Below are 21,894 nucleotides of genomic sequence, written 5' to 3' on the forward strand. Positions count from 1 at the left end.
GTTTTTCCAGACTGACAATCTGGGTGCCCGCTGCAGTTTCTATGCCAGAGTGATTTATCAAAGACCACAGGTAACATTCTCTCATTCTCCCTGTCTCCCTCTCCCATAAGGATAATCTTTTAGAAATTAATAGAGTGTCAAAATACAAAAGCAGATTTAAAATCCAGGTGAACATGACCCAGCTGAAGGGGTAGTACATTCATTCCAGCACAGATATGGACTACCAGCTACCATGCTAAGTACTAGGATATTTAAAAAAAAAAAAAAAAAAAAAAAACAGTTGTAACTCTGCCCTTGAAGATTTTAGCCCTATATTATTTGTTAAATTCTGACACGTAGGCAGGTTGAAGAAAGGAAATAGAAGCTGAAATCTCAATTATGTGGTAGAATTGGGAATCTTAAGATTGTGTTCATCCACTCTGGGAACACTTCTGGGACTCTTCTACGGTAGAAGAGTCCGCTTCCCTGTGGTCCCATTGAGGCCTTGGGAAGTTCTAGGAAGTGGCAATTTAGAGGAGTTTGCTATTGGATCAGCTAGGAGTGGACGAGGTAAAAAGTTGTCCTTGGCAATCTGAATATATGAACTAAGTTCTCCAAGACATCACTCTGGCCTTGGATGGTAAAGGAACACTCTCAAAGGCTACTCATCTTGTAGGACTCAGAGGTGATCCTATCTGTCAAGCTCTTGTCCATTCATGAGTAATATGCTCCAGTGTGGAAGAGAATAAGAAGAGAATGAGAGGACCCCTATGCACTGCCCCCAGGGTGTGCCCCCCTGGTGCCATTGCTGCTGCCACTGCACCTGCAGCCAGGCAGGTTGGAATGCCAGGAAATTGCCTATGGAAGAAGCTGAAGCCTGGGCAGGTAGCCTGGACTGGGCCATCCAGGCAACCAGCACCACCAAGCACAGAAGTGGCAGAGTGCTGATGTTGTCCCAGGGACAGTCTTTTAACAAATCTATACTTGGTTTATAAAGGTTTGACACTCACCACTCTGGCTTTTCTTTTTGTTGCAAAGTATTCCAAAGCAAATGCTGGATCTCATGGCATTTCATGTCTTCACTCCTGATGTGAATCTAGCCAAGAGTGGTGGTGCATGCCCATAATCGCAGCACCTTGGGAGTCTGTGGTAGATGGATCTCAAGTTGAAGGCCAGTCTCAGCAACTTACCAAGACCCCATCTCAGAATTTAGAAATGAAAAGGACTGGGGGTAAGCTCAGTGGTATAGCACCCCCAAGATCAATTTCCAATTCCACAAAAATAAAAGTAAAAATAAATCTCTTAAGAAGCATGTATGCTTTATATATGGCCACAGCTCAGCTGCCTGGGTTGGGAGCCTTTCTTTTATACATAAAGTATCTGAAGTTATTTTCTATGGAGTACCTATTTTAAACAATGTTTTTTTCATGTCTCTAATCATCCATAGGTGATAGGCAATGGAAGAGCTATAAGATGACTAAAATAATATATTTCTTAACCTCTAATTAAGTTATCGATGAGTTTCCTATAGAAAAATATCACTAAAATTGTGCTATCATAGTGTGATACTAATTCATCTACTTCAGGAGTGATCATCTACTTCAGGAGTGGGCAGACTGTGCTTATAACAGGCCAAATCATCAATGTTTTAGGTTTCTTGGGTCACATGGTTTCTGTAACAATTAGTCAGCTCAAACTCCCAAACCACTGGGATTACATGTGCACCCCTGCACCCAGCTAGGGTTAATTCTTGATGTACATTCTGTTGGTTTGCACTGCACACGTGTATACAGACAGGTAGGCACCATTATAATATCATTTCAGTGCCCCAAAAGTCATCTGTGCTCTATTTATCCCTTCCTCCCCAATCCTTAGCAACCACTAAACTTTTTACTCTTTCCAAAGTTTTTCCTACTCCAGAGTGTTATATAATTAAAATCACAGTGAGTAGTCTTCTTAGACTACTTTTTTTCACTTCATCCTAGGCACTTAAGCTTCTGTCTTTTCATGACTTGATAGCTCATTTCTCATTAATACTGAATAACAGCCCATTGTCTGGAAGTGCCAACATCTATTTATCCATTCAGCTACTAAAGGACATCTTTTTTCTTCCGAGTTTGGGCAATTATAAATAAGACACCTATTTTTAGTAAAATTTTAGCAAGAACTTGGTAGTAGCACTGCTTTAAATAATTGGCTATTGGTATCTTTTTATAGAAGATAAAGATAAGAAGATTTCTTGTTACTGATTTTTTTCATACTCCTGTAATATAGATAATTTTATAGTTAATTAAAAGGTTTGGGTACATTAGTATCTGGAAAGATAGACCTTAGCCCAAATCCCAAGTATTCATAAAGAGTATTTTAAAATCCTTGAAGAATGTCAGAATTCCCACCATTTCTTAACTTTGTAGAAATCTTTACCCTTCCTGATATATCTACTAATTTTTTAAATTTTTGTTTTGCTAATTGTTTTTAAAATAACCTTTGTAACTCCAGGATCTGATACAGGGTCATACAGTATGCTCAGGTCATATCTCTTTCATCTTTCTTAGATGGAATACTTATTTATCTTTACTTATGTTTTGGCTTTTTGTTTTTGTGGTGCTGGGGATTATAACTAGGGGGCCTTGTACATGCAAGCAAGTATTCTACCACTGAGCCACATTGCCAGCCCAACCTTGAGATTTTTCAAAAAATAAAAACCAGTTACTTAGTAGAATGTCCCTTGGTTTAGGTTTAACTGATGCTATCTCTTGAACAGATTAGATTATACATTCTAACATTCTCTACAGAAATACCACATAAAAATACTATGTTCAGGGCTGGGGTTTTGGCTCAGTGATAGAGTGCTTGCCTGGCATGTATGAGGCACTAGGTTTGATCCTTGGCACCACATAAAAATAAAAATAAAAATATATATATATATATATTATGTTCTGCCAGGCACAGTGGCTTATGCCTGTAATCCCAGCAGCTCGGGAGGCTGAGGCAGAAGGATCACGAGTTCAAAGCCAGACTCAGCAATGGCCAGGTGCTATGCAACTCAGTGAGACCCTGTCCAAATGAAATACAAAATAGAGCTGGGGATGTGGCTCAGTGGTTGAGGGCCCTTGAGTTCAATCCCCAGTACCTCCCCCCAAAAAAATACTGTGTTCATATCAAGAGATATATAGTTTATTTGTCCCAGAAAGAATTGTAATGTTTTATCAATTGGTCAAGATGGTGTTTCCATGGTTTTTCACTTTGAAATTAAAAAATAAATATTTCATGGGGATAGGAAAGATGGTGGACTAAGATGAACATCATTACCCTAGGTACATGTTATAAAGACATAAATGGTCTGACTCTACTTAGTGTAGTGTTACAGCCAGAGAAATGAAAAATTGTGCTCCACTTGTGTACTATGAATCGAAATGTATTCTGCTATCATGTATAACAAATTAGAACAAATTATTAATTATAAATAAATATTTTACTTATTAATAAGCATTTTGTGGAAAGATACTTTGAGACTATAAATATCTTAATATATTTCTTGTACATTTATTAGCTGACATTCAGCATTGATTAAGAGCTTTTCATTTTGCTGATTTATTTCTGTAGTCATTTATTTATGTCAGTATAGACCAATGGATTAGTTTTTTGTTCAGTAAGTTATAATCTGTTTTGGTTGTTCATTTTGATGCTCAAATTTTACCAGATTTAGACTGGCTCCTATATCTTTTAGACATGTTTCCATCATTCTTTGAGTCCTCCCTTATTTTTGACACAATATGTCATCTTGACATTTTATGCTTTAGAATCAGCCCTCATTTCAAGGAGCCCTGGTTGATAACAATGGAAAATGGTATTTAGAAGCCAGGGTCTAGGTTCTAGCTACATTTGCTGCTATTGGGATGTTATTGTTTGTAGGTCCTCTCATTGAATAGTGCAAGGAGACATATGTATATATTCATGCACCCATGCACACCCACACCCACATCCATATCTACTTCTATATTTAGATTTATTTAGAGTTGTGGTTTCACACCAACACCACTAACCATAGACCATTACCACAGAATTTACTCCTGTCTTCCCCACTTCTGTATGTATAAATCCCTCTTCAACAGAGAGAAAACTAGCTCCATTGTCCTCAGTATTACTTAATGCAGTTTCCTATATATAATCAACCTCCCAACCATGCAGACTACCTTCTCCTTCCCAATCCACAGTTCTAGACCACGGAGTTCACCTCTGTTGAGTTCTATTAGCCAACTATGTGTAATTCTCAGCTTCACCTGACAGTCCATGCCAGCAAAACAAGCTGACCCTCAAGCTAGCCATGCCCTCAGGCCCTAGCCCTATTATCTGTCTTTGGTCCATTTGTATCTACTACGTCCTGATCCCTGGCCAATGGGCAGGGGAAGACTGCCAGTTCAATAGAACTTGGAAGGACATTATAACTTTTGCAGATTAGGGGAAAAATTATAATTAAGGTAAAGAAGACAAAAAAATAAGAAAAATAAAAGCTGTTACAGATACAGATATTTATGACACCTACTTTATACCAAGATCCTGTACAAAAAGTCTATTGGTGAGTGAGATCTAGTCTTAACCCTCAGGAAACTTGCAGCTACTCTAAGAGAAGAATGTGTATCCTCTAGATAAAAGATAGCATTCTAGGTATACAAACTCAGAACAAGAAAGAATGAACAATAAAATTTACCTGAGTAGGTCAGAAGACAAGTAGAGCATTGCGTGCAAAGTGTGGGTTGTATTCCAACAAAGGAATCCATTAAACAGGTGCACAGTTGGGCACACAGCTGTGTTAATGGGGCTAGTGACCCGGGTGCTAAGTCTATAGTATGTTTTTGGGGTTTGGTTTGGTTTGGTTTGGTTTGGTTGTAAACTGGGGATTGACTCAAAGGGCACTTAACCACTGAGCTACATCCATAATCCTTTTTATTTTATTTTGAGGCAGGATCTCACTAAGTTTTTTGTGCTGACCTCAAATTTGGTTCCTCCTGCCTTGGCCTGCTGAGTCACTGTGATTATAGGCATGTGCCACCATGCCTAAACTCCTGTTGTGTATTTTAAAGTATTTTGAAAAAATAACTTGTTAGTGATAATGATTATTAAGATTGTTGCTTTTAAAAATTAATTTTGGATATAAGAATAGTTAATAGTCTTTACTTTGAACTTGTAGCTGAAGAGTCTGCTTCTTTTGGCACAAAAGGAGATTTGGCTGTTGGTGACTGACATCACCCTGCAAATGAAGGATGGGAATGACCACCACCTCCCCAAAATTCTGCCAGTTTGTGTGACCCCCTCATGTGTCCTGGGTCCAGAAATCCTAGAAGCACTCTCCACGGCTGCACCTCATAGCATCCTCTTCAGGGATGCTCTCCGAGACCAGGGTGTGCTTGCATCTTCTCCACAGTTTTGATTGGGGTGACTGATCAGTGTCCATATGATGTCTCCTATGGCTTCCAAAAGCATCTTGCTCAGCACTGCTGGCACCATCACATAGCCCAAGACAGACATGACCTGTGCCCTGCAGAGGCCCATGTTACCAGTTTAGGCCTTTGCTGAGCCCTGTTCATGGCTATCTGCACAGTACTCCAAGGTTCTGGTATACCCTGTAGCAATCCCATCAGTCACTCCATGATTGTCTATAGTGGTATAGAAGCCATCTGAAGTCATGATTTGCGTGATTACTTTTTAAAACAAACCAAAAACTAGAACATTAGAAATATATATACTTTTTACCTAGGTGTCAAACTAAAATCCCGCCTAAACTGTATTTTTTTTACATAGTAAATTTAATGTATCACAAAATTTACTCTTTTCAGAATGAAGTTGAATTTAGTATTTGCATGCTTTTCCAGCTTAGCTCACTGGAGGCCACTTCTATATGTATAAAATCTCTCCAAAAGAAAGAAAACTGGCTCCATTTTCCTCAGAATTGTGTAGTACAGCTTCCTGTATATAATCAGCCTCCCAGACTATGACCTGGCATTAGGAACAGACTGTCCCCACAATTGCACCCTTATACTTGCATCACTTTTGGGAGGATGGAAAGGAGACTATCTTTACTGGCAGGAGAATTCACATTTTTCTTCAGCACTTCAATAATCTGAAGTATCTTTGTTGGCAGGTCAGATTGTCTGTGTTGAACGGACTGTCCTGATGCTTCAAAAACCCTTTTGGTGTATGGCCTCCGGCGCTGGCTCCTGTGAGCTGACTGGCCCAGTGATACTGGATGAACTAGACTCCCTCACACCTGTTAATTCCATTTGCAGTGTGCAAGGTGGGCAGCCTTCTCATTGGAAATAATATTTATGTTGTCTTAAATATTGTATTATTTTGTATTCATTTACTTGTTTGTTTAACAAGTTTTTGTTGAGTGCCTACTTGGAATGTACAAAAAATAAAAAGAACTTCTTGACTCTCAGACCAAACAAACCTAAGACTGCAGAATTTCAAGTGCTCCATTTTCCAGTAATCAGGCCCTCACCTTGTTGGGGAAGTCAGGAAGCTCCCTAAAGACAAGAGGCTTGAACTGAGATCTGAAGAGTGGGTGGGACAAATTATGTCAGGAAAAGAAGCATGGAACAGGACTTATAAATAAAGGCAATGGACAGGAGAGACCTGGTAAGCCAGGGATACCTAGAGCAGGCAGGATAGGCAACTGGATGAAGGAACTAAGAGGATACTACATGACCCAATCAAAAATATACCCTGTTCAGGCATGGTGGTACACGCCTGGAATCCTAGCAGTTTAGAAGGCTGAGGTAGGAGGATCAAGAGTTCAAAGCCAGCCTCCGCAATCATGTACAATCAGAGAAATGAAAAGTTGTGCTGCAATGGTGTATAATGAATCAAAATGCATTCTGCTGTCATATATACATAGTTAAAATAAATATTAAAAAAAAAAAACAGCCTCAGCAACTTAGTGAGGCCTTAAGCAACTCAGTGCAACCCTGTCTCCAAATAAAATATAAAAAAGGGCTGGGAATCTGGTTCAGTGGTAAAGTGCCCCTTGGTTCATTCCCTGACACCCAAAAAAAAAAAAAAAAAAAAGAGTATGCTCTGTCATCCATAGAGAAAATACATGGTCTGACATCCATTCCTACAGAGCAGATGGAGGGACCAAGATGACAGTTGTGGCAGCAATATAAAAGTAAACCCAGAAGTGGGTTTAATTAGGAAAATTGGTAAGTTAGGTGATGAATCGGACCACAGGATAGAGGACATGTATAGAGGGAGAGGATTATGCAGCTACATCCAAGCTTTAGGCTTGGGTGAGGAAGTAAAGGTAGTGCTGTAAATTGCCAAAGCAGGACACATGTGTAAGGCAACTTTGAAGGGAACCATCTCATTATGTCTGGAGAGTTTGGGTGATTTCATTACATCTGAGATGTTTCAAAGCTGGTTGGATATATGGGTCTGGAGCTGAAAACAGCATTAAAAATGCTTTCTTTTTTAACTTTTTAAAAATTATTTAATAGTGAAAGTAATACATACTTATTGAAACCAGTGAAAGCTGAACCCAGAAGAAGGTAGCAACCTCCTGGCAGGTACTCCCTGTGCACCACACATGGAGTACATGACTCCTGGCTTTAGAGGGAGAAGGTTTGTGTGTGCAGACTGGGTTGGTTTGCTACATATTATTCTGTAACTTGCTTTCCTCACTTAATATTCTAGCCAGAATGTCTGCCCAAGGAAATAGAGATCTAATATAAGAGTTTCACAGTCGCATATTAGTCCCTCATGAAAAAACTGTTCCTCAAATGATGGATAGCCAGAATCTTCCTGTGCTTTTGCAATTACAAACAAGGCGTGATAAACATTCTGGACATCATCCCCTACTGATTGTATACTATTATCCTACTATCATATACTATTGTATAGTATTGTCCTACTATAAAGGAGGATTTCAGGAATTTATAGTTCAAGTATTTTTTGGTACTAGAGCCTGAATCCAGGGGTGCTCTACCACTGAGCTATATCCCCAACCCTTTTTATTTTTTATTTTGAGACAATGTTGCTAAGGCTGGCTTGAACTTGCAATCCTCCCGCCTCAGCCACACTCCAATGGTTCATGTGTTTTTAAACACTTTATTGAGATATAAATTCAATTTATATTTATAATTCATTCATTTAATGTGTTTTTAGCCAGGTACAGTGGCTCATGCCTATAATCCCATCAACTCGGGAGACTGAGGTAGGAGGGTCACAAATCTGAGGCCAACCTCAGCAATATAGCAAGACCTTGTCTCAAAAAATATATCTATTAAGTGTTTTAGTGAATTCACATAATTGTGCAACCATTACTACAGTCTTAACTTTGAAACAAAAAGAAACCCTGTACCTATCATCAGTCACTCCCATTCCTCCATCACACCCTGGTCTCAGGAAACCACCAGTCTATACATTATGCCCCTCTGAGTTTGCTTGTCCTCAACCTGTCATATAAATGGAATCATATGATATGTGGTTTTTCTTGATTGGCATCTTTAACTTAGCATAATGTTTGCAAGATTTATCTACAATGTAACATCAATTTTTTTTTCCTTTTATGGAAGAGTAATATTTCATTGTACAGCTATGCCATCAGTTGGTGAACATTTTTTTGACTATCATGAATAGAAATGCTATGAATATTCATGGAGAATTTGTTTGAATTTGGCTATCCAAGAATGGGATTGTTAAGTCATATGGTAGCAAGACCTTGTCTCAAAAAATACTATTAAGTATTTTAGTGTGTTTGCATAATTGTGCAACCATTACTACAGTCTAACTTTCAAACAAAAAGAGACCCTGCACCTTTAACCTTTTTGAAGCGTCCCAGTATGTTTTCCAAAGTGACTGCACTATGAGTTTATATATTTTTGTTCTTTTATTTATTTTTTTAAGTAGTAGAGATTGAACCCAGGGCCTCAAGCACTGAACTGCTATACCCCCAGCTCTTTTTATTTTATTTTGAGAGAAAGCCTCACTGTGTTGCCCATGCTGGCCTGGGACTTGCTATTCTCCTATCAGCGTCCTGAATAGCTGAGATTAAAGGTATGTGGCCACCACACCCAATGTCTATGCAATTATTGCTAAACTGTTTTCAAGAAAGTATATAAAAAGTCAAATTTCCAAAAGAAACCTTCTAGAAGGCCTGTTTTTCTCTACCCTTACCTGCCACTAGTTTCTGATCCTTTTTATGAACAACAGCAAAAAGGCTGTGATCCCTGTATGTATTGCTTTAAATAATGTGCTTTTTATGAGATTGAGCACTTGTTCATGGTCAAAGCCCTTTGGGATTTTTTTTTTTTCTGTGAATCTCTTTTTAGATCTAGTGCTTGAACACAACTAGGGTTGTGAAGAGAGGTTGTGAGCACAGTGGAATATAGAGGTTCTATAGACAACTGACTCTACTTTAAGACCTCCATTTTCTCATCTATAAAATAGGGATATGAGAATTAGTCTCAAAGCATTGTTGAGGATTAAATGAGGTAATGCATGAAAGGCAAGGAGCACTCAGTCTAGTAGAGAAAATAATAGACAACACTACCAGGAACCATAAAGGGAGAGAGAGGATGGCTGACTAAAGTCAAGCCAGTAATCAGAGGCGTACTTGAGTTATCAGGATTTCTCAGGCAGTCTGTTCAGGCTGGCTAGGCCGTTCAGAGGGCATATGGAAAATCCACAGAGGTACTAGGTGCCATTGTAAAACCTCCAAGTCCTAGGGGAAAGGCAAGATTGAAAGGGGAGGCCAGGGCGGGCTTGGGTTGGTTCTGTCTTATTCTGCTTTCCCTGGTTCATACTGATCAGATTTTTTAATGATGCTGTTCTTCAACCTCATACATCAATGATGGTACAAAACAGATAATATCAGCAGGAAGAGGTAGGGAAGGCAAGGGGTTTGGGTGGCCCAATAGACTATAGTGGCATCTGGAAGCCCCACCATGAAACTACTTCTTGATGTACAGCTGCTCAGTTCTCCCTGTTGAACAGGCTATGGGGGACAGACTGCAAAGTGTACACAACTACAGCTTCATGCCCCTGAGCAAACAGGCTATTGGAGACAGAGTGTACCATGAAGATGGACACAGACTGGGTCTCATGAGTGGACAGGCTATGAAGACCAAGCACATTGTACAGAGTGGCATGGCCTGGGTTCCCTGAACCAACAAGCTATGAGGAGAAATCCACAATGCAGACATGTGCCTGTCCTATCTCCCTCTCCCATCCCCCATCCCTCTTCTTGTCCCCTCTCCCAGGTTCCCTTAGGTGCTGTTGGTCATGACCCACAGCCATTTCTCAAACTTGGGGTCTCCAGTCACCTCTATGAGTACTTTTCCCTTCCACCTTCATTCTCATTGGTTGTGTTATCCTCCCTCTCCACTCTCTTTTACCTCTCCCAGAGATTAGAACTCATCCAGAGCTTAAAGGAGGCATGGGGCTGGGACTTTGGCTCAGTGGTAGCGCACTTGCCTGACATGCGTGAGGCACTGGGTTCGATTCTCAGCACCACATATAAATAAATAAAATAAAAGATCTATCATCAACTAAAAAAATATATTTTAAAAAAAGAGCTTAAAGGAGGGAAAAGGATGGCAGAACACCCCCCCAACCCCCACCCTTGTATAATTCTCTGCCCTGTGCCAGAAAGTCACTGCAGTTCTTATTCTGTGACCATAAGAGTCACCACTACCTATCGCACTGTTTTATGAGACAACAAAAGCACTGTTGGCTAAAAGAGGGCTTACAATTTAACTAATTTCTAACTTCATCCAGTGAGTGCCACAGAAATTCAAGAAAGAGTCAGGCCACCCATTCCCACACCTGCAGCAGTAAGGTTAGCTATTGGTAACTGAAGGAACTGTGTTTTGTTTTGTTTTTTTCTTGGAGCTTTAAATTGACTTTCATTTGCAACCTGACATTTCTGAATTCTCAAAAATGATATTAAATCACTGGAGTTATCCTTTTCCTCTGTAATCTCCTTCTTGATATCTGTCTCTCTGCTCTAACTTTGTGTGGTTGCTCTACTTTCAGCTATTGTCTTGGAACCCCAGGAATTGATGCTTTAGGTTTGTTCAAACTATAGGTTTATGTAGATGTTCCTCACCAAGTTGAAGAAACTAAACTCCTTTTTTCTTAGTTTGCTGAGAGTTTTTATCATGATTAAATGTTGGGTTTTTTTCAAATGCCCTTTTTATATCTTAATCTGATCATATAATTTCTCTTCTTTAGCCTGTTGATAGTAATGAGTTACACACTGATCTTTAAATGGTTGACCCAGCCTTGTGTACTTGGAGTAAATCTCAATTGGTTGTGAAATAATCATTTTTACATATAATTGCATTAGATATGCTATTTGTTTTTGAGGACATTTTCATTGATTTCATGAAAGATGTTTGTAGTTTTTTTCTTTTACGTAATATCTTTGTCTGATTTGGGGCATTAGAATAATGGAGTTCTCATATTTTTGTCTGATTTTGGTATTAGGGTAATGCTGTCCTCATAAAATGAAGAAGTACTGCTTCTGTTTTAAAGAAGAAAATGTAGAGGTTTGGTATAATTTCTTCTTTAAATGTTTGGTAGAATGCAACCATGAACCAATCCAAGCCCAGTGGTTTCTGTTTTGGAAGGTTATTAATTATTTATTCTGTTTATTTAATAGATACAGACCTATAATACTATTTCTTATGTAAGTTTTGATAGATTATATACTTAATGGAGTTGATCCATTTCACCTATCAAATTTGGGGCATAGAGTTATATACTATTATTCTCTTTTTAATCTGTGGGAAAGTAATCATGGCCCCTTTCATTTCTGCTGTTACTAATTTATGACTTCTCTTTAATTCTTGAGAAAGCCTACTTAGAAGTTCATCTATTTTATTGATCTTTTCGAAGAAATTTTAGTTTCTTTTTTTTTTCTATTGATTTTTTTTTTTGTTTTCAGTTTCAATAATTTCTGCTTGGTTATTTTTATCTTCCTTACTTGATTTTAATTTGCTCCTCTTTTCCTTGTTTCCTAAATGAAAGCTTAGATTATTAACGTTAGATCTTCTTTTCTAACATACGCATTTCACACATGAATTTCCCTCATATACTTCTTTTGTTGTATCCCACAAATTTTGATGTTTTTTTAATTTTCATTTGATTCAAAATATTTTTTTTATTTTCTTCTTCACACTTTTTCTTGACTTGTATGCTATTTAATCTCCAAATACTTTGAGCCTTTCCAGCTGTATCATTCTGTTATTTATTTCTAGTTTAATTCCTTTGTGTTCTTAAGAACATAGTTGGTATGACTTCTCTACTTTTTAATTTGTTAAGGTATGTTTCTTGGCCCAGGGTATGATCTTTCTTGCAGTGTTCCACCTAGACTTGAAAAGAATATGTGTATGCTGTTGTTGGATGAAGTGTTCAGTAATGTTCATTAAATCCTATTGATTGGGGCTGGGGTTGTGGCTCAGCGTTAGAGTGCTCGCCTAGCACCTGCGAGACACTGGGTTCGATTCTCAGCATCACATAAAAATAAAGGTGTTGTGTCCAACTACAACTAAAAAAAATGTTTAAAAATATATAAATAAATAAATCCTGTTGATTGATGTTACTGTCAGTTCAACTTTACTCTTACTAATTTTCTGCCTGCTAGATCTGTCAATCATTAATAGAGAGTATTGAGGTCTGCAACTATAGTAGTGAATTTATTTTTCTTTCCCATCAGTTTGCCCCATATATTTTGAAGCTCTGTTGTTATTATAGTTGGACACAATATCTTTATTTTATTGATTTACATGTGTTGCTGAGGATTGAACCCATGGCCCTGCATGTGCTAGAAACCAATCATATTTACAACTGTTTTCCATCCATTGTCGCTGATTCTTTTTTGTCTTTTTCTCTGCCTTTTCTCGTTTTAATTGGGCATCCTGTATGAATCCATTTTTTCTTTTCTCTCTGCATATTAATTATACTTATTTTTTAATGCTTTCTAGTGGTTGCCCCAAAGTTTGAAATGTACATTTACAACCACTCAAGTCCACTTTCAAATGATATTCTCCTACTTCTCAGTTAATGCAGGTACCTCAGAGTGTTTCCAGATCCTTCTTCTATTTTGATGACATCATTGTCATTCATGTCACTTGCCTATAAATCACTGAGTATATCATTGTTATTATTTAAATAAACTATTAGATCAATAATAACTTACTGAACAATTTAGACTAAGTATAAAATATTTTTAAAAAATAAAGAGAAGGCAGTTTCTTGATACATAGCCCAGACCAGTATTGAACTCCAGGTCTCAAGAGATCTTCCTGCCTAGGCCTCCTGAGTAACTGGGACTACAGGTACATACCACCATGTTCAGAAGAAATATAAAAGATTGTATTTTACCTTCTCATATTGCTTTCCCGATGATGATCTTTTCCTTATGTTCATCCAAGTTTCTTACATATTTTTTCCCATCTCCCATTTTCATTTGCATTCCCTGCAGGTCTCCTCTGCTCAGGCCTCCTCTGCAACTTCCCTGCAGACCTGTGGTAGATAAGGGTGATGTGTAAGCAGAGTGTTATCACAGCAGCAATGAGTGTTGCCAGATACTCTGATAAGAACCAATCAACTGGGCATTAAGAGAAAACAAAGCCCAGTGGCAAAGTGACAAGATTGACAAAACTTGCCCCACAAGGAATGCCTACAGCAAGGCAGCAGATGGGTGCACTGTTCCTACCAGGAATCCCTGCCCTGTATACTAGCCAGCCGTGAACTGCCTAGCTGCAACTCCCTCAAATCTATACCTGGGTGGAGTCCTCACTTCTCTACAATAACAGCAGATGCTCCCTTCTCAGGCTTTCATCCTTGCTTTGTCCTGTGTCAGTGGCTCAGGATTCAGTGATGATTTGTCTCCAGCCTGGCTCCATCTGGGCATCTTTACATCTGTAGTAAGTCAGTACTGGGGATTGGGCAACTCTCAGCAACTGCTAAGTCAGTTGAGCATCTGGGTCTCAGACAGCTAAATATTAAGCTTTTTCTTCAAGTAGGGCTTGAAAGGACCCTGAACACATTCCCAGAACAGAATCCCTGTGAAGGTGTTTATCACTCCCAAGAAATGTGAGCCTCCCTGAGGGGAGAGCACTCATTCCTCAATAAGGGCACAGGGCCTACTCTTCTCTGAATGTCAGTTCCCAGAATATGCAAAGACTTCTTTCCATTTTATTTTCTGGGGTGAAGTAGTCTTGCAGCAACAATTTTTTTTTCTCTCTCACACCATTTATTCTTCTTTATTCATAGCTCACTAAGGGTGAGGGACTTTGCATACTGCTCCATGAATGGATGAAGCATGCCTCCGTGGGAAGGGATGGCAAAGGCCCATCCTCAAACCAGGTCTCGGCTTTTATGTAGAAGTTTTATAAATTGTGATTCCCCCTACTTCTTCCTTTCAGGAAATTTCAGGGGGAAGGGTGTAGCAGAGAATGCAGAATAACTGAAGAAATGTGTACATTGACCTGGCGGTGTCAACTTATCCCAAAAGGACTCCAGATAGCTTGCAGTTGAGGCACTTTCCTTAACACTCTTAGAAAGACCTTTTTAAAAAGAAGCTTTAATAACTAAGTGATATATACTTTTCCCAAACCTGATTATGAGGGATTTCTGTACAGAAGACAAGCAAAGTATGAAGCTTTTAATAGCAACCTGCAGGCAAGCCAATGAAGGTGGCATCACTCCCCTCAGTGTTGGCAAAAAATGTTTATTTTTTCCTTCTGGTGTTCATTTAAGTGAATGTTCTCAACACTGTTTAATAACACTTCCCAAACATCCCTTAAATTCATTTAAGTTTGCCCGAAAGATTTCTAGTGGTTTGTAGACCCCATGAAAACATCAACTCTTGCCTTATTCTCTAATTGGAAGAAAATTACTTAATCCCATATAAATGTAAATGCTGTTAACACCCATGCACATCCTACAGTAAAAAGGAACTTTGCTTAGTAGCAGCCTATTTTTAATAATTAGTTTAGCAGTTGTTTACCAAGCACTGCTATGAAATAGCTCCATGCTGGGCACACAGGCCCGGATGGGAACCTGACCACAATGCATGACATGATCTGGTGTTTGGGGATAGGCCACACATTTCTCTCCTTTGGACTTCCTTCTGCATCTGACTATTATGAATGAGCTCACATTCCTTTCTTGCTGTATTATAGGACTTTATTGACTTTACTTTTCATCCTTTCGACATGCTTTTGATTAGATTTGCAAGGACAATGTCATTAGCTAGGACAGCCTTTTAAAAATCAAGACCTATTATTCTCATTTTTAAGAAGTCATTCAAGTCTGCATTGCATAAATGCATTTTAATAAACCAAGCCTGCTATTTCCCATAACTCTGCTTTACCCTCTACCGATATATTTTCTGTAGAGGAAGCCTTTTGCTTCAAGAATGGGAACAGAATGAAACATTTTGCTTTAAGAATCGGAACAGAGGGCTGGGGATGTGAGTCAAGCGGTAGCGCGCTCGCCTGGCACGCGTGCGGCCCGGGTTCGATCCTCAGCACCATATACAAACAAAGATGTTGTGTCTGCTGAAAACTAAAAAATAAATAATAAAATTCTCTTAAAAAAATTCTAAAAAAAAAAAAAAAAAGAATCGGAACAGAAACTCATCTATCTAGAAACTCAGGTCACTTCTTTTTCTTTAAGCATCTAATTCATCACATTTCGAGGATGATCTTCAGTTTGCCAGTATAATCTTGATGTTATCAGTCATGCTTCACATCCAAGGAAACATGACCATCTCAATCCCAGCTATGGTGTTGCCAATTCCACAGCTGTATTGCCTGCCCTTCCTCAATGCTAGCACAGCCTCCAGCCCCGCTGGGGTATGCAGGGTTGTCAGAGGTATAAGTTTGACTGCCAGGGTCAGCCTGCCAATCTCCTCACTCCTTTCTGTAGAAGCTTCCCTGGCCCTCAAACCAGACCACAAGGCATCTCTGCTGCACTTTTCAGAGGACTTTTCCTTTTCTCTATTAGCATTTATTTCATGATAATTGTATTCCTTGTTTATTATCTGCTTTCCCAACTAGACTGATTCCATTGAATTAGATAATGTTCCGTGTATCTTTGTGCCTCAAGGCCCACATATATCTCATTCTAAATATCATGATATGACTGTGTGTGGTGGTACACACCTGTACTACCTCCCATATCTGGGAGGCTGAGACAGGAAGATAACAAATTTGAGGCAAGCCTCAACAACTTATCAAGATTCTGTCTCAGAATTAAATAAAAAGGATGGGGATATAACTTAGTGGTAGAGGGCCCATGGGTTTAATCCCTAGTACTGCAAAAAAAAAAAAAAAAAATCAAGGATAGGGTGTGGTTTAATGATACAGTCTTACTTAGCATTCATGGAGGTCCTAGGTTAGATCCCCAGCATCCAGAAAAAAAAAAAAAAAATAGCGGTATCCTATACTTATTTGTTGGTTGAATAAATCAATCATAAATGCTGGAGTAGAAAAGAAATGCATGCATTCTTAATCACAATTACAATAAGGAAACCAGAGAAATCTTATTTGAGAACATACTCATAAACCAATAAGAATGATTTATCTTATGAAAGAAGTGGAATTAAAATAAGCAATTTCATTATACCTGTTAAGGAGGCACATTCTTAAGATACTGATTGTGCAGTATAGTGAAACTGGCATTCTGTGAATTGGGACAATGTAAATCAAAATGTCCTCTTAGGAAATACTTTCTGAAAGGCTTTTTCTATATCCCCACTACTCATACTCTGGGAAGCAATAATTCTACTTTCAGGAATCTGTTCTGAATAAGGGCCTTCATACAGAAAAGGCTTCTATGCAGAGACACTCACTGCCATACCATTAAAGTAATCCGGAAGAAACCTGTGATCCCAGCAACTCAGGAGGCTAAGACAAGGTGATTGCAAGTTGGAGGCCAGTCTCCGCAACTTAACAAGACTCTGTCTCAAAATAATTCTAAAAGGGGCTGGAGAATCTCAGTGATAGAGTACCCCCTGGGTTCAATCCCCAGTACTACAAAATTAATCGACTAATTAATTAATTTAGAGACCTAATATCTAACACGGGGAGGGTGGAATGGAATCTGTCACCTTACTGCATGTCAATAAGATAACAATCTTTCCAGCAGCTGTGTAAAAAACACAAGGCAACATCCATGGATGGTTTGACCTTATTTAAACGATTTAAATATGTATGCTTCTAGGGGGAAAAAAATCAAGGAAAAACAAAGATGCTTGGTTAGGTGGTCTTCTTGTAGGCAAGTTTAAAATTTGCTTTAAATTGTTTTTGTTTTGTATGTGTAATAAGTGGAAATTATAAAAAGCACAGACTTATATAAATATACTAGTAAGAAAACAATCTGAGCGTTCACATGTCATCTGGGTGATCAGAGCAGAAATTACCTCTGAAGGTCTGGCTTTTCTCTCACGTGGGCCTAGGCACTGTGGTTGGTGTGGATGAGAACACCGCTTTCTCATGGCCTACATGTGACCGGTGTGGCAATGGGAGATTGGAACAGAGGCCAGAAGATGGGTAAGGCTGCCCTGAAATTCCCAGGCCCCAAAGAGCATGACCTAGCCCCAAGGCCCCTCAGCCTTGCTGCCTTCAGCAGCTTCCCTAAAAGCTCTGAGGGGAACCTGCTCTTCTGAGCTGCAAGAAAATGGCCACTATACCTGTGGGGTTTCCTAACTAGTATTTTCCTGTTGGTTTTGCAGACATTCCTGTCTTTTAAAAGAGCTGGCCTTTGTCCTTAGCTCCTTTATTATTAGTCAGAAGAAAAAAGAAAGACAGGATAAACATGAATAAATGAGACCAATGTGAGGACTTTATAGAGTGTCCTGTGCAAGTGGTCCAGGCTTTTCCAGGCACCAGACACCAATGAGCAGCACTGAACAGACATCCCTTCCCTGCCTAGTTTTTCTGCACCTCCTCTTGGGTCATGGTGAGGGCTGGATGTCCATGCATTTTGTTACTTTGGAGTCAATTCCCTGGCCTCCCAACTGGACTTTGTAGAGTGACAGGCAGAAAAGGGTGTGCTCATTACTTGTTCCCTCTTTAGGAAGCAAAGAACAAATGTTGCCTTGATGCCTGCTGGGTTGGTGGCCTTTGTACACAAGTCATCTCCAGATCACATTGAAGAGGCCAGAGAACATGGATTCAAGTGGAAGCAGTAGGGGACCAAAGATAGTGATGCCTTCCCCTCTGCTCCATGTAAATGATAACTCTCTGCCTGTCCAAGGGTCCCCTCAATAGTCTTCAGCCACTGTCACCAAAGCCTGCATTCATCCATCAGAATAGAATCAGACTCTGGCCAATCTCCAGAAGTTGATTTTGATAGCAAAACCCTCTTGTCTCCCTCAGCAAACATTCGTTTTTAGAGAAATGTGTGTCTGTTGCTAGAACTCATCTAATTGGGCCTCCTCACTTGTTTGTTTTTCCTGTGCATTTTCACACAACAGAGGCACCTTTTTCTGTGGAGATTGTTGTGAGTTGGTCACATCTCCTGTTCTCAAGAGGCACCTGCAAGTCTTTCTGGACTGCCCCTCAAGACCCCAGTGCAGCGTGAAGGTTAAGGTAGGAGCTGGTACCTAGAGCACATGCTCATTTTCCACATGTACCTGTGGAACTCGAGGTCAGGGGAAAATTAGAGCACTTGCATGTTCTTTGTCCACCTATGGTATTGATGTGTGTGACTCACAGCTGGGAGGGACCTATATACCCAGAGTTCTCTCCAGCCCTCAGAGTACCTCTTCACAAGTAGTCTCCATATTGTAACTTCAAAGTCATTTTTGACTTAAAGCTTCCACTGAAGCTTTGAAGAAAAGACAGGCAGTTTAGACTTAGCCTGTTAATTTTAAGAACAAGATTTTTTTTGCATGAGTACTTAATAGTTTTAACCCAGCCCTGTTCCCCTGTCATTGCAGCTATTGCAGGGCAGTATTTCTTCACTGCTGAGGTTTGCTGCCTGTGAGGATGGGGTAAGTACAGGGAGTCCCAGCCCAGGTATGCCCAACACTCTTGAGCCTGAGTGAGCAATGGAGCAATCGTCTGCAGAGAAAGAGCCCTCTGCCATTTATGTTCAGTTACAACAAATCCCACTGATTAGCCTACCTTGAGAATTAAAACCTGGATCAGATCAGCCACAGTGGTGCATGCTTGTAATCCCAGCTACTGGGGAGGCTGAGGGAGGAGGATCACAAGTTTGAGGCCACTCTCAGCAACTTATGAGACCCTGTCTCAAATTTTTTTAAAAAAATGAAAAGGGCTAGGGATATAGCTTAGTTGTAAGGTACCTGGGTTTGATTCCCAGGACTGCCAAAAAAAACTGTGTCTGCTCACATATTGAAAAATGGATACATCCTTTTACTATCACTTACTAACAAGTGCCCATGTAGGCTGATGAGATCTTTCCTCTTTGGAAATGAAGTTATTTCCAGATCAACCTTGAAGCAAATACAGGAATCTGTCCCACTGGCTTTGATTATAATTACATGGTCTGGAGGTTGGTGTCCTGCTGCCATAGCTTCACAGTTGTAGAACAGAATTACCTAAGATGCTCTTTAGTTTTTCAATGATGGGTATTCCAGACTTTATGTAGCTGAAAATGTTACCATTATCCCTCAAAACTGATTTTCCTGCCTTGAGAATTACTGTGTTGAGACTTAGTAGAGCAAAGTACTTCTCTAAGAGAAGTATCCCCAAAGTATACAGTTTCTGTATCACAGAATTTGGGCCTTATAAACAGGAATTCTGTCCTTGAGATGCTACTTGTATTGTCAAACCTATTTAAAAGCACCACAAGTGGCTCTTGGAATTATCGAGCCTGGAGAAGGGCCCAGGAGCTGGCTTGGGTCAGCCTCGCAGGAGGTAGGAACAGAGAAGGCTGATCATTCCCACATCAACTTTGGCCCATTGAACAGGAGTCTTTTCCTCATGGAATCTGTGGACAAATTCCAGCTCTGATTCAAGCCAGAATGTGCACAGACTTGACTTGTGGAAGCCCCTTTCCTCAGCCTGCCACCCTCTCCAGCCCTGCCAGTTCCTCTCCTGGCCCAGCATTCAGGACATGCCGTGCAGAGCACTTTCAGTTTTCACCCTCTTTCAGCTAATCCAGGGCTATCCGTTTAAATTGCAATGTGGATAAATCTGTGAATAATATCTTAAGATCACTGGTCTGAGCTTAACCTCTAAGCCCTGCTTTCATAGGGCTTTCATCTCCTGTGGAGTTCTAAGAGTCTCTATTCCCCCTGAGATAAAGCCCACTGGCTCCTGAGCAGCCCCATATTCCAGCTTAGAACCTCCATCTGAGCTGTTGCTCCTGTGGCTCACATAGGGGTTGATGCTCAGACCAGGCTGTTAAGAAGGTACATATGCAAGTGTTTCCTGATTGTGTAAAAGTCAGTAATCATCATGGGCCAAGAACTGAACTCACTGCCTTTCTCACATGTGTGCTCTCCAATCTCCCCATCATCCCACTAAGGCAGAACCCACCTTTTTCTGTCAGGGAGTATAGATCTTACCCAAATACATCCCACAAAGGCACAATCATTGTAATCCCTGCAGAAGTGACAAACTGGCAGTGTTAGTAGCCAGCTTAGATAGGAGACATGTGACAGGAACTTATGAAAGTTTCAGTGTTTAGCAGGTGACAAGACAAGGCAATGGTGCCTGAGGGTGGATTCCTTGTCTCCTGTCTTTTGGGGGAGGGAAGAAGAAAGGTCATGCTGGGTCAGAGGGTTCTGCCCAAGGCTGACAGGTCAGAGGTTTCCACAGTGAGGGACTGGGGAATGGGCAGATGCTAAAGATGACAGATAAGGCATTTCAAAGAATGAATATCCATGGAGAAAGATGGGGAAAGCACTGAAAATGCTCCCACATAAACCCACAACTGGTAACAGCTGGGTGTGGCAGAGTTCACCCACTGATCCATGCTGCCCAGTAGCTGATGTCTTGCTTTGTGGCTCTGCAGCCTCCAACCCCTGACTGGGTGCGGCAGGCTGGTCACCCACTGGGCACCTGAGGGCTCCTCAGGAAGGCAGCTTGGTGCTTCCTCCAGGAAGCCTCCAGCAATGGGCAGCACTTCATGTTGCCTGGTAAACCCTACCCCTCTTTAGGGACTCAAAGGCCAAGAAGCCCTGGCAGTTCCTCCCTCCTTTCCTACTGGCTGAGGCACCTTGTCCCTCCCATACATTTAACTTCTCAACTAGAATGTTCCCATAGATAAAATCCTATTTAAAAAGAGCTCAAGAGGACAGGTGTGCCTTCATGCACATGTGAGCATATATGTGCAAGTACTTGTGTACATGTTTGCTTGAGTGCTGTGGGTGTGTGTATGCATATGTGTGTAAAGGGGCACAGGGTGGTCACTGCACTAGGCATTTGTGGATGCTGACTTCAGAGCCCACACCATCAGAGCAAGGGAACTTTCCAAGCCTGGAGGTACACATTTTAGGAGGCTCTTCACCCTACCCCCAACTTTTGGACCTTTACATCTATCCTGGAAAGTAGCTAATTGAAGAAGTTATCAAAAGGCCTATGCAAGGACATGAGCTGCAAATTACCCAGTCTGGATTTTGTCCATTTCCTGGTAAGAATGCACATCCACCAAAATCTAAAGCGTCAAATTAGGGCTTTCCATAAGAACCATAATTCCATTCCCTGGAGCAAATGTACTGTTTCTAGTAAGGTTACATGAATGGTAAATTTTATGCCTTCACTTTAATGTAGTTAAGCTCCAGATGTGAAAACAATAGGATTGGTTGTCACTGTACATATCATTTCTCAATGATAACATTATATTTATGTGGAATTCAGGAGTTCATTCCCTTAAGTTTCAGAAAAGGAAAAGTTAAGGGAACACATATATTGTGCCATTTAACAATAG

The 21,894-nt window shown here is 40.1% G+C and overlaps 1 protein-coding gene across 5 annotated transcripts in view; it reads left to right on the top strand.

The window, feature by feature from the left end:
* The window catches only part of Spidr (scaffold protein involved in DNA repair), a 384,856-nt gene that overhangs the window by 359,812 nt on the left and 3,150 nt on the right, over positions 1-21,894 (top strand). For all 5 annotated transcript variants that reach the window (XM_076835428.1, XM_076835429.1, XM_076835431.1 and 2 more), the window contains 6 exons: positions 11-70; positions 5,171-5,381; positions 6,122-6,274; positions 17,450-17,543; positions 18,470-18,584; positions 18,935-18,988. In XM_076835428.1, coding sequence (XP_076691543.1) covers positions 11-70; positions 5,171-5,381; positions 6,122-6,274; positions 17,450-17,543; positions 18,470-18,584; positions 18,935-18,988 — 687 coding nt within the window. The remainder of the gene's footprint in view (positions 1-10; positions 71-5,170; positions 5,382-6,121; positions 6,275-17,449; positions 17,544-18,469; positions 18,585-18,934; positions 18,989-21,894) is intronic.

Source organism: Callospermophilus lateralis, chromosome 16 (assembly GCF_048772815.1).
Source record: "Callospermophilus lateralis isolate mCalLat2 chromosome 16, mCalLat2.hap1, whole genome shotgun sequence".
Lineage (NCBI taxonomy): Eukaryota > Metazoa > Chordata > Mammalia > Rodentia > Sciuridae > Callospermophilus > Callospermophilus lateralis.